General features: G+C 46.2%; 1 protein-coding gene across 2 annotated transcripts in view; it reads right to left on the reverse strand.

Annotated features, from left to right (window-relative positions):
• Positions 1 to 767: 767 nt before the first annotated feature.
• Positions 768 to 13,664, reverse strand: part of PEX5L (peroxisomal biogenesis factor 5 like) — a 253,619-nt gene continuing 240,722 nt past the window's right edge. For both annotated transcript variants that reach the window (XM_048506805.1, XM_048506804.1), the window contains exons 9-14: positions 12,202 to 12,345; positions 10,897 to 10,967; positions 8,836 to 9,033; positions 6,221 to 6,386; positions 5,663 to 5,820; positions 768 to 3,083 (exon numbers count right to left, since the gene is read on the reverse strand). In XM_048506805.1, coding sequence (XP_048362762.1) covers positions 2,879 to 3,083; positions 5,663 to 5,820; positions 6,221 to 6,386; positions 8,836 to 9,033; positions 10,897 to 10,967; positions 12,202 to 12,345 — 942 coding nt within the window. In that variant the 3' untranslated portion in view covers positions 768 to 2,878. The remainder of the gene's footprint in view (positions 3,084 to 5,662; positions 5,821 to 6,220; positions 6,387 to 8,835; positions 9,034 to 10,896; positions 10,968 to 12,201; positions 12,346 to 13,664) is intronic.

The following is a 13,664-nucleotide window of genomic DNA, read 5'->3' on the forward strand; positions in this document are numbered from 1 at the left end:
GGCAACTCAAGAATCAGCAAATGTGTCTGACAACCTCATAAAAAACAGCATATGCTTTCCCTCTAGCTATGCCCTGAGAGCATTGCAGGTTGCAGGGAGAAAGGAAGCAGCAAGATAGCATGTTTGTGCATGAGTTTTATTGCTGGCTGTGGAAGGTGTCTATTACTCCCCAGCACCTGCTTTTTCTGGAATTCAGTGGCCTCCGAGCTCTGCCTTGGGCATAGCAGAAGATGATCTCTATGGCCCCTTCCGCACACGCAACTGTTTGCAAGTGGATTTTGCCATTCCGCACAGCTTCAAAGAGTATTGAAAGCAGTTTGAAAGTGCATTATTCTGTATGTGCAGAATGAGCCATTGATAGGCCAATCCATGTCTATGGAACTTCCATTTTTAGAAGCAGTATATCTCAGCTCCTGTTGCTTGGGAATGACTATCAGTGGTGGGATGTGCCCTTTGTGCCCAGCTTGTACAACTTCCTGGAGGGGTCTTGGGCTAACCGCTGCTGCAGACGGTCACTGCTGCCAACGTGAACTTTTGGTCTCTTGCAATTCCTACATTGCCTCGAGTTTAGAGGGAAATCACCAAGTAAAGGTTGATTTTATTGAAAGCTTTTGCCACAAGCCAACATTTTTTGGATGCAATTTTGGAGGGATTGCTACAAAGAAATTAACTTTAGGGAATGTTCTCTGTTTTGGTTGACCAGTCCTCCCATTTGCAGTGCCAACGAATATTACTACAATGCCCTGCCAAAAATGAGCAAGCCATGGTTCAAAATCTGCCAACAAAGCCCTGTGTTTATAGAGCACAGTTTGCTACTTTTCATTTTTATCCAAGTACTTCTGTTCATGATCAACACTTTAGGAAAATGAAAAAATATAGACAATGTAAAATGAGATTCTCAAGAACATTTAAAGAAAATATTTCCTGTCTAAAAGAACAGCACAATGAGAATATGCTTGTTGCATCTGAAGATATCCATGAAAAGTTAGACTGGATATTTTTTGTTTGTTAAAGTGCTACAAGATCCCTGTTTATTTTAATTTTTTTTAACCATCCAGCTTGGATGGAGGAGACCCACCCACCCGGCCAGTTTTATTAGCCTTGCCCCCCAAATTCTTAAAGAATGATATTCCATGGAACCATCAAACTTCAGCTAAAAATCTCACCAGTATCCCAGTTTTATACACTCCCCCTGAAATCAACAATATTTAAAGGAGTTTTAGTTGAGGCACTTGTTCACTGGGGGCTGGTGGGAGCTCTTGTGTAGACCCTGTTGAAAGGAGCAGAGTATCATGCCTGTGCTTGGTCCTTTTTGTTTCAACAGGGCTTGCACAAGAGAACGTCTGGGGTGGGAGGGGGGGGGTGAACTCTCGAGTCGGTGTTTTGAGTCCCAAAGGACTGAGCGTCCTTCGCATCCAAGCTCCTAAGAGAATGGATGTTGCAATCCAGTTTCGATCTGGAATGCTTTTTGGTAAATTCTGCTTCCGGTGCCTTGCCAGAGACTGCAGGGACAGACCTTTGTCCTTTCCCAGTCTGATGTACGTCCCCTTTTGCTACTTCACATCAATACCTTCACCATCCCAAGCCAAGAGCTGATGATCAGTCTTTGCATTGTCAAACTGTCTCAGCTAGGAGGAAGCCCCGCTTTGGATCAAAAGGTCCTTGATGTCAACGCAGCTGCATCTGTACCTTTTGTTCCTAAAGCCAAAGTGCAAAAAGAGTGGGTCTGCTCCCACCCCTACCAAAAAATAAAATCAAGAAAGCTACATTAAAGTGCATTACGTTTGCAGATCCTAGTTCTATTGTGAGCTCTGCTCAAAACAGGCCTTCAGGAAGCAGAATGGGCACCTGGGGCAGAATCCAGCCAGTTGGTGCCCAAGTTGGCATTCCAGCTGCCTCAGTGCCTGTGGTCAGAGGTGTGCCCCTCTGGGAAGGAGCCACTCCCTAACCGCTCTAAAGGGTCAGTGTAGAAGTGACCACACATACATGATGGCATTGCCCGGCAATACCGAATCGCTCCCATAGCAGCGTTCTTCTGGAACAGTCAAAAACGAATTGCTGATTACTAACAAGAAGCAGCAGGCTCTCGTTCAAAGGTACGGAGGGTTTGGAGAGATAAAGTGGGGATTCCAAAAAGCAGAAAAGGGTGCAACCTGTTAGGGCCAGCCCTACTCCTACAGACCCCAATCACTAGCACAAACTGCTGTCTAAGCCTGCGCCACAACTGCTCGACAAAAATGTCATTCGACCGACAAAATTCTCCAGGCATTTGAGATTTCCCCCACGGAAGGCTTCACGAGGTCAGACGACAGAAGAAAGAAAACCGAGCGAGGTTATTTTTAAGCCCTGGGGGCTTAACAACCATTGACGGGAAGGGGCGCAATGCAGTGAACATACATCGACTATCGTAACTGTGGGGAAAGGATCTGGAAGAGAGAAGTTGGCATCCCTCAACTGCAGACATACATTTCCAAAACTGCATATCCTATGGAACTGTACAAGGTATTACCTAAACACATTCTTGGGTGTTCCTCTGAAGATATAGCATGATTTTTTTAAGAGATATATTTTCTTTGTACAGGTACATGTTACAGGGAACGCAGTTTATTCCAGTAATGTTTCCGCTGAGTCCCGCCAATGTCACGATAGCGCTCGTTCACTTGACTCCCCCGTGAAAATTTGAGCAAGGTGGTATTTACAAAATGTTGTGCTTTTTTAACTTCCTGTCTGGAGACCTGGTGAAATCCCGCAGAACTCTCTTCCGCTGGAGAACGTCTGTGCGTCCGTCTTTTGTTCAAATCGGAAATCGAAGGACATTTATGTTACTGTACGTATTTAAATAGTTTTTTGATTTTCGGACGGCTTGGTTGCATGTCTGCTAGGGATCGATGCTGAAAGCTCTTAGTAAAACATCCAGGTCGCCCACATTAGCCGCTTGAAAAAGTTCTGGCTGGTCCATCATCGATAAAGCAATTCGCAAAGCTGACCAGATATTACCTGAAATTGCAGGGTGGGAAACTTGCTGCTGATTTTGGCTCTTTCGTTGCAAATTGAGGGCTGTGAGAAAATTGCTGACGGCTTCTCTGTAACGTAGAAGAGGGAAAGATACACATCAAAAACAGAAGGTCGACTTTTCTGCAAGATTAGGATCCCAAGTGACAGTCAGTAACATGTGATTCTGATTACTGTCTCTCAGGGACATTCGAGGTGCCCTACTGGATCAGACCAGCGGTTCCTCTAGCCCACCATCTTCTTTCACTCAGTGGTAAAAAAGATGCCTGAGACATCTAATAAGGCACATGGTCCAAGTCCTTCCATTGAGGTTGTCTCCTACTATGGGTCCAGAGGAGAGCAACCAAAATGGTGAAAGGTCTAGAATCCATGCCCTACGAGGAGAGTCTTAGGGAGCTGGAGATGAGAAGGCTAAGAGGTGACATGATAGCCATGTTTAGATATTTGAAGGGATGTCGTGTTGGTGAGGGAGGAAGCTTGTTTTCTGCGGCTCCAGAGACAAGGACCAGGAGTAATGGGTTCAAGGTGCGGGAAAAGAGATTCCACCTAAACATCAGAAAAAAAACTTCCTGACAGTAAGGACTGTTCACCAGTGGAATGCACTACCTCGAAGTGTAGTGGAGTCTCCTTCTTTGGAGGTTGCAAAAGAGAGACTGGATGGCCATCTGACAGGAGTGCTTTGATTGTGTGTTCCTGCATTGCAGGGGGTTGGACTTGATGGTCTTTGGGGTCTCTTCCAACTCTATGATTCTACCACAGGGATTCAAAGGCTGACTGCCTCTGACTATGGAGGTTCTCTTTAGCCTGCAACAATAGATGGACCTTTCCTTCATGAATCTATTTATTTTATTTCATTAATTTTATATGCCATCCTTTCCAGGCTCAGGGGACTACCAACATTTTCTAAAACAATAAAATCCATTTTAAGAACAATCTAAATAGCATTTAAACTCCATTTGAAACCGACTCATACTTGATGGGGACAGTTCATTTGAAGAAATCTGTCTAGTCCCCTTTTATTTATTTGCTTACTTTTTATTTATGTATTTATTTATTTATTATTTAAATCTAATATACCGTCCACCCCCGAAGGGCTTTTCTATATTGTCTATATTGCTTTCCCGAATCTTCTCACATATGGCCGTCCACTTGAAAATGTCACCCAGCTGCTTACAAATATTCAGTCTTTCCATAATCTGTTTATAGACAACTGCCTGTAAATCTGCTTTTCCTCATAATCCCCGATTATGACCTGATGCATTTCAAGTTGATGACAGCTCTCTTTCCCAACGGACACTTGGACTACCTCTTGTGCTGGAGACAGAGAATAGGTTTCTCAAGAGAGAGCGGACGGGGGTGTGTGATAGAGAAGAATTCATGTAGCCTGTAGTGTATTGTAATTGTTTCTCTCACTTGTGTCTCTTGCAGGTCTGCGCTTAATGCCCATCTGTATAATATAAAGCTGTTGTGTTGGCAACATGATCTTGGCTTGGATCCAATGGAGCCTTTCTGACGGTGAGATTTTCATCTGCGGAATGTGACGCCCTTTCCCTCCTGCTGCTGAAAAACAGGATTGACATTTCAGCAGGAGGGGGCTATACCACAAAGGGAGAGAGAAGGAAGTCCTGCTCTGTGGACGGAAATCCTGCCACCTGTAGAAATGCTCCGTTGGATATAAGTACATGGCAATGACAGGCTGTTATCACTACAAGGGTGTAGCTCTGCAATATCATGCCAGGGGTTCTGGGCACCGCCCCCCCACAACTGTGCCCCACTCCCAAACTCCGCGTGGAGTTCAGGACGGGGGTCAGCTGTGAGGGGCACCGGCCCTGCAATGCACCCCCCACATTACCTTAGGGCAGTGGTGGTGAACCTTTGGCACTCCAGATGTTATGGACTACAATTCCCATCAGCCCCCGCCAGCATGGCCAATTAGCCATGCTGGCAGGGGCTGATGGGAATTGTAGTCCACCACGGCCTTAGGGAGTGGTGGCTGGGGATCTAGACTCCCCCTGCCCCCGTACCCCTAGCTACGCCACTAATACAAATCAAGAAGTTTGAATGTAGTGATTCAGAGGAGGAGGGAAGGGTTAACACACACCATTCTCCTCCCACTTAAAGCAACTTCAATAGCTAAACTTAAAAAAAAAGTCACTAAAAATAAATACAGGAAAATCATAAATACAGGAAAATCACCACTCCCCCAGTGGTGTTCTCCAAGTACACCCTTTTTTATCTCCCCATGGAGATTAAAAAAAAACAGTTCCCAAACTTGGTGGGCCCAACCCTTGCCAAGCAAGCCTTCTTCTATCCACACCTCCCTCCAATTTTTTTCTCTCAGTCACATGACAGCACAATAAAATGCAGTGGAACCTCGGAAATTAACACCTTCAGAATTCGCCGATTTCGGTGTTCGCCAGTTGCCTGTTAGAACGTCTCGGTTCTCGCCGGGCGCTTTGGATTTCGAGATTTCAACATCCGAGGCAACTTTTGTGAAAAATTAACGCAATTTGCTACGCTGTTTGCGCATGCGCCTCGGAATTAGCCGGTTTCGGTTTTTGCTGACAATCGCCGGATGGATTATCGGCGAAAACCGAGGTTCCACTGTAGTGGAGCACCAGGTCCACCCCCCGCCCCCCCACAGCCTTACCTGTAGGCTCCCAGGTTGATGCAGCTGATTCCTAAATTGTACCTGGACCTGATGAAGCCAGGCTGAATTTCCAAAGCTCTCGTATAGGCCTCCACAGCTTCCTCACTCCGATCTCCGTTTGCTAGGGTGGCACCTAGACGGTTCCACAATGAATAATCCTAACAACACAATGACAGTCTTCTAGTATTGGTGCAATTTTCCTACGAGTCAACTTTTTAAATTTGTTAGCCTGTCTGTTCAAACTAATGGCCACTCCACACACACAGACACACACGCCACACACAAAGCAACAGCCCCCTCCTTTAATTGGGACGGAACAGTGACTTACAGTGGTAGAGAACATCCTATAAAACTGATTTCTGTCATCAGCAGGCAAGCCAAATGCGGGGTGAGAATAAATTTGCCTGAAACTGAGACACTCTGGCAATTGACATTGCTTTTTCAGGCATTAAAGGGTCAATGGGTGATGTGAGAGCTCACGAAGGCTGGCCACCATTACAAGGAATGGGAATAGAGCAGCAATGGGTGAAACTTTTCCAGAAAAAGCATAAAACGCACCTCTGGCCGAACAGTCAGGGCAGCACTGAAAGCGTCTATGGCTCTGTTAAACTCCCCGCTCAAATGGAAGAGCACTCCGAGGCCGGTCTGTAAGTCGGCGTCTATCATCTCGCCATTCTGGTGGGCTGCCTCCAGGTACAGTTCCTTCACTTCTTCCAGCAATGAACTAGTGGGCAAAATCACCACAACATGGGGTAAAGATGGTGTTGCCCTACCCTTCATACCCCGCTTTACTGAAATATGGATTTTATATTATTATTCCTGCAATATGTACTGGCAGATGCCAACTCTCATATTTGTGTGTGTGTAGCAGAAGTCCAAACCAAAAACAGACCAAGTGCAGAAATGCCTGCTGGCAGAATTAAAACATTGATTGAGTTATTCCAGATAACGAAGGCTGGAAGTGTCATCGATTGCATCTTGATTACCACACCCCGCCAAAGAAGTTCGCTAACACAAAGAACCTGGAGAACTCCCTGATACCAGACTTTGCATGTCCTCTGCCTTCTAGATACTATCTCCTTGACAATAGATCCTTTCCTAATGACAAACGCCTCAGCCAAATTTGAATACCTGGGCAGAAACTCCAATCAAGAAACAATTGGCTCTATTATCCTGGGACTTAGAAACAATAGCTGAGCCATTGATTAGCTCAACCCAGCAATCCCAGCATGGAAACCCAGAAAATCCAGGAATAGAAACTTACTTAAAAATCCAGGAATAGAAACTTACTTACTCCCACCCCAAACTATGCTAAGGGGTATAAAAATACAGTGCACCCCAAGTTCCACGTTCTCAATGCTGGCTCTCCAAGCTCTCCAGGCTCTCAATGCTGGCTCTCCAAGCTGGCTCTCCAGGCTGGCTCCAGCTGCTGCTGGCTCCCACTCGCCATGCTGGCATAGGAATCCTTGCCTTCTTCAAGACTTCTTCAGCTGAACTTAGGTAACATATGGTCCCCGTTGCTCCCCTTCCCAATCTATCACCCAAACCTATTTTTCCTCCCTGCTTATATCACTTAGGAACTGTGTGTATGCTTCTTAACGTCTCACTGTATGATTGTTTTGCAACTTTTAAAAATATTTAACTATAACTATAATAACTCTGTAGAACATTTCAAAAGCCGTTTCTGGTATAGCCGTCTAAAAGATCCCACCTAGCCTGCCTCTCGCACTGTCAAGCTGAGTTACTTCCCCATTGCTACTTTAAAAATATATTCTAACTGTTAAGCTAGGTAACAATGGAAACTACCACTCCCACACCAGCTCTGCCCCTCTGAAAGAGTTGCTGCTACCTTCAAAACAAAAGTTGCCATGTTTTGTCCAGGAAGTGAAGTGTGACAACCAGTCCTGCGTGTGTTTGGGGTTTCAGGTTGGACCAGGGTCATGTCAGCGGTAGTGAGCATCTATTTGCTTGCTCCCATAACATAAGGTGACCAGATGGTCACCTTTGTGAACCGGGACAGGCAGCCACGCGCACACGCGCGCATGGGCGCATAACCACAGGAGTGCACTGCCTTCTGGGGCGCTCCCATTTCCCACCCTGTGACACGGCGGGAAACAGGAGCACCCCAGAAGGCCATGCTCCTGCGGCCACGTGTGCATGTGCATGCGGCCACAGGAGCGCACTGACTTCTGGGGCGCTCCCATTTCCTGCCCTGTGACAGGGCGGGAAACAGGAGCGCCCCAGAAGGCCATGTGCTCCTGCAGCCGCGCGCGGGGGAGGCTGCTGCACTGCCTTGCGCCCCAGAAGGCAGAGCGGCAGCCTTCCAAAAATTGGGGGAATTGAAAAAACCCACGGGACGCGGGACAAATTGTTTTAAGGCGGGACTGTCCCGCCAAAAATGGGACGTCTGGTCAGCCTACCATAACATCACAAATATACCTCCCATGCAAAGCAATTTTGCAGCTGCTGGGTGATTGTGGGGAGTGAAAAGTACCACGTGCATTTACCCCTCCCCCAATACACACACCAATATACAAGACTCCTTTAAAAAGTAACTAAGTAACTAACTTTTCTGTTTATGATTTTATTATTATTTATAAAATGTATATCCCATCTTTCTGCCTGAGCAAGGACTGCCAAGGCAGATAAGGCGTACATGATAAGATAACAGGCAGGGTGAGGCTTAGTTACTTTTTAAAAGTTAGTTACTTTTTAAGAAGAGAGGCAAGATTTGAAGATTCATCTGTGTGCAGCTTGCTGCTACACATGTGTTTAAGGTCAGTTGCAAAGACATGCGCACAATGCACATGAAATACGTCTTGTGAACCCTTCAGAAAGCTACACCGGATGGTCCCAGCACTTTGTATATAATCTGCCATAAAGGGTCCAGAGAGAAAGAGGGTTGCCAACCTCCAGGTAGTAGCTGGAGATCTTGTGGGATTAACAGCTGTTCTCCAAGAGACAGAGATCAGTTCAGTGGGAGAAAATGGCTGCTTTGGAGGGTGGACTCTATGGTATTATACCCCGCTAAAGTTCCTCCCTTCCCCAAACTGCAACCTCAGGCTCCACCATGCCAACATCTCCGGGTATTTCCTAGTCTGGAGTTGGCAACCTCACTCCCACCATGCAGTCCATAGCCCCAGTTCTCAAAATGCGCTTGACGTGGCTCTTACCTTTCCTCTGCTGTCTTGGACATCCTCCTGGTGAGCGCTGGTGAGCCTTTCTTGCTCCTGGTCAAGTACTTGTACCTGGGGTTCTGCTTGATCCAGTTCCGTAGCGCCTCATAGGCTTCCTGTTGGTGACCAGTGTTGGTGAAGCTCACTGCCAAGGCCATGAGAGCTTTTAAGTTGTTTGGCTGAAGCTCTAAGCACCTGAGCAGAGCAGAGGAGAAAACTTTATTAATGGGTCCAAGGAGATATATTCATTGACTCAGCCTGGCTCTCAAAGGTGGGAACCGTGGCTGCTTTCACACATCATCCTCTTTTTCCTGATTCTTCAAGTTTTTTTAAAGTTCCAGATGAGTTTTACTCCCTCTAGTGGTCAACTCAATATAGCAGATGATTAAATCTAGCTTATTGCCCTGCAGATCCATGCAGCAGGTTCTCTTCACAAAAATGAGTGTGATGTTGAATTGACCACTAGAGGGAGCAAAACACATGCAGAGCTTTAAACCCCCCCCCCCCCCCCCAAGAAACAGGCACTTTGAGATGAAGAAAAAGAGAATGTGGAAGACCCATCTGCGGGATAATGCATATTGGTAATTGTTTAACAATCCTGGAAAGTCTGGCTGCAAACGATTGCTAAAATGTACATGCACTGACCAAGTAGCTTTTGAGATCAGGCTATAACACGCCATCTTCCCTCCCAAAGACAGTACAGAGGAGCTTATCCTTAATTTATTTTCCTCATTGGGAGGGAAGGTGGAATGGTATAGCCTGAACTCATCAGATCTCAGAGCTAAGCAGGGTCAGTTCATGGAAGGAAGATCGTCAAGGAAAGTTCTGCAGAGGAAGGCAATAGCAAACTAGCTTTCCTTCTCACTTGCCTTGAAACCCCCTTGCTGGAGTTGCCACAAGCTGTCGGTTTTTGACACACACATTTCCCACATTTGTAGCCTGACATCTTTCCATCATGGAGCTCCCAATGATGTCATAAAGCAGTGGTTCTCAACCTTCCTAATGCTGCAACCCTTTAATATAGTTCCTCATGTTGTGGTGACCCCCAACCCTAACATTTATCCATTTTACAGATGGAGAACACTGATGCAGAGAGTCTTAGGCGACCCCTGCAAAAGGGTCATTCGACCCCCAGAGGGGTCGCGACCCATAGGTTGAGAACCACTGTTATAAAGGATCCCTAAATTCGAGTCAAGAAATATCTTAGAGACCGATAATATTTTCAGAGTATGAGCTTTTGGGAGTAAAACCCTTTTCATCCTCTCTGGCTCTTGAAAGTTCATACCCTGAAAATCCAATATTTGGTCATTGACTGTAAATAAAGTCTTCTTCTACCCTGAAAATCCTGATGGACTCTAAGGCCCCCGTGATGTTTTCCTGCCGATAGCAACGGCAGCAAAGATCTCCATGTGTTTAGCATGCAGCTGTCAGGATGAGTTCAGCTCAATTAAGTCGCGCTTCTAATGAAGAGATAAACGTTTCGAAAGCGGAAGAGCGCCACACATGACAAACAGACCTTTTATTTGCACAGCTCTTCGCTGGTATTTGCACGCCTCTGTTGACTCAACACAGAGAATACGAGATCATGGAACAGCAGCTCCATTTCCATCTGATCCAAAAACCTTGTCTCCTCAGTTTCTAGGTACGCATGTTAATCATAACTCCAATCTATCTAATTCAGGGGTCTTCAAACTATGACCCTCCAGATGTTCATGGACTACAATTCCCATCAGCCCCTGCCGGCATGGCCAAGTGGTAGGGCTCATGGGAACTGTAGTCTATGAACATCTGGAGGGCCATAGTTTGAAGACCCCTGATCTAATTTGTCTCCCCTTGACTCTCACAGAATCATAGAGTAGAATCATAGAATCATAGAGTTGGTGGAGACCCCAAGGGCTACTTCTCCTTCTTAGAGACATGCCTTTATGACGGCAGGTCTAAACTCTTTTCCGCTGTCTGTTCTCAAAAGCAACATAGCTGAAGAATCTCTGATAACTTTTCTTTGGGATCAACGTGGCAACCAAGAGCGGACTGATCCCTGCAATTACCACCACCTACCTCTGGAGGGCAACAATAGCTCCTTGCTCATTTTCGTTCTCAGCTTGGGTTATACCAAGATACTGCCAGGCCTGCAACAAATATATCAGTTGGGTTAATATTGTTGTATCTAGGGTGGCCAAGTCCCATCTAAGGGTGTGGTATCAGTAAGAGACTCTCCCGATGATACCACCCAGATTTGGTGAAGTTTGGTTCAGGGGGTCCAAAGTTATGGACCCATCTTCTATTAGCTCCCATTGGAAACAATGGGGGATGGGGCACCCCCTTTGGGAGTCCATAACTTTGGACCCCCTGAACCAAACCTCACCAAAGCTGGGTGGTATCATCAGGAGCGTCTCCTGAAAAATATCTGAAATTTTTGGTGCTGCTAGCCTAAAAACTGCGCCTCCTGCAGGCCAAAAACTGAAAAATGTTAAAAAATACAAAAAACCCACAAACGGGGGGAGGGGCGGAGCTTCGGACATGTAATGGGGGGGTGAACCCGAGAACCCACCCTTACCTACGTCCTTGCCTCTAACTACTGGCAAGGGATGGGAGATAGGGTTGTCAGATCCAGGTTGGGAAACTCCTGGCGATTTGGGGATGGGGCCTGGGAAGAAAAAGGACCTCAGTGGAGTCCAACGCCCATTCTCCAAAACATCCATTTTCTCAAGGGGAACTGATCTATGTATCCTGGAGATCAGCTATAATTCCAGGGGATCCCCCAGCTCCACCTGGAGGCTGGCATCTCTAGTTGTGTGTATTGATGAAACCTTCCTTTCCCCATAGGGTTAAATTTCCCTTTGGCTTGACAGTGTCTAATGGCCACTCCATCAAGCCCAGTGCCCAAGAGCTTGCATCCCACAAAGCGTTTCCGTGGTCAGAAGCATATCTGCCCGCAGGTCCAGGTACATTTCCTTCCTCCTCCTGCCATCCAAAGTCCCCTCTCCAAATTTTACTCAAGGGGTACGGGAAACCCCCCAGGGACAACATTAGGGCAGCATTTGGGGCTGCAGTGTAGGGTAGAGATGAGAAAGTCAATTTCCATGGGTGGAAAACTTCTATCCGCAGAAATGCACTTTTGGATCCCAACCAAGGTGCTGACCCTTCACTGTTTTCTATACATAGGCCCACAAGCTCCATCAAGCCACTTCTTCATAGGTGTCAAACTCACAGCCCTCCAGATGTTATGGACTACAGTTCCCATCATCCCCTGCCAGCACCATGCTGGCAGGGGATGATGGGAACTGTAGTCCATAACATCTGGAGGGCTGCGAGTTTGACACCTGTGCTCTTCTTGTTCCAGAAGACAACAAGCAAGGATACCTCGGAGTCATGAGGGTCTTGCAAAATGGCCGCCTCCAGATACAAAATGGTGAGTGGCAGATCCCCTTCTTTCAGCTTTTTCAGACCTTCTTCAAAAGCGCCCGGCCAGTCTTTGAAGGGGTTTTCAGTATGAAAATAATAGCCCTGGAACAGATATTGGACAGTGAGAAGCAGCTCCAGAGATGGTGAACCAACCTAAGCATCTTCATCATCACCTCCAAAGGTGCAAGACTTCCTCTTCGTTTGCCATGTGCACGGACACAGGACATTATGATTATTTTTAATTGTGATGGCTATTTTGGACAGAATCTCAGACTTGAATGGCCTAGGGGCTAACCTGGTGTCGTCAGATCGTGGAAGTTGTGCGGGGTCAATCTGGGTTAGTATTTGGATAAGAGACCACCAAGGAAGTCCAGGGCCGCTGCACAGAGCCATGCAATGGCAGACTGCCCCTGAACATTTCTTTCCTTGAAAACCCTGTGGGGTAACCATACGTCAGCTGTGATTTTAGAGACACAGCATGGCATTTTAATGCTTCATGCATTTTAAGATATTCCTTTACTGTAGACACTGGAATAGATCCAAGGGTGTTGTCCCTCTGCCAACAAAAGCATTGTTATGCTGCATGTAACTACTGTTATGCTGGTGGAATATAATTTCCATCAGCAAAGGAAGAGAGGAGGATTTTTAGCTATTCGCCCTAGACCCCCCCCCCACTTTGCCCCTATGCTGATTCTGGGGGTCTCTTAACCTACAAGAACAAAGTTTGGGGTTACAGTGGCCTTGTAACCAGAGAAAGGGGTGGGAAAATCCCTCCACCAGTTTTACCTCATCACCGTTGCTTTGAATTCACTCTGTTTAGACTGTGGTCAAGAGAGCCAGCAGGGTGTTGTGGTTAAGGGAGGTGGAGAACCAGGTTTGATTCCCCACTCCTCCACATGAAACCTGTCAGGTGACCTGGGCCAGTCACAGTTCTCTCAGAACTCTCTCAGCCCATGCAGAGGCAAGCAATGGCAAACTCCTCTGAAGGTCTCTTGTCTTGAAAATCCCAAGAGGTTGCCATAAGTCATCTATGACTTGATGGCACCCCCACACACAGGTTGTGGTCAGAACAAAACTAACAGAAGTTTTTTGCAGGCCACTTTTTAAATAATTTCCACATTTTACTTTACAAAATTTATATCATCTCTTTCTGCCCTCATGACGGCCACCGAGGCAGCTAACACATTAAAATATACACTGTGGTTTTAATGTATTTCACAACTGTTGATTTAATGTTCTCTCGTTTATTTAATTGTTTCTATACTGTTTTAGATTGTTGTTCCCTGCCTGAAGTCCAGAGAAAGGCAGGGATATAAACATTGTTAAATAGATAAATATTATTTCAAAATGATCCACAATGAGAGTCAGTATGGTATGGCTTCCAGATTAGTGGTTGGTGCTCCACAGGGGCTTTCAAACAT

Source organism: Sphaerodactylus townsendi, linkage group LG08 (genome assembly GCF_021028975.2).
Source record: "Sphaerodactylus townsendi isolate TG3544 linkage group LG08, MPM_Stown_v2.3, whole genome shotgun sequence".
In the NCBI taxonomy this organism is placed as follows: domain Eukaryota; kingdom Metazoa; phylum Chordata; class Lepidosauria; order Squamata; family Sphaerodactylidae; genus Sphaerodactylus; species Sphaerodactylus townsendi.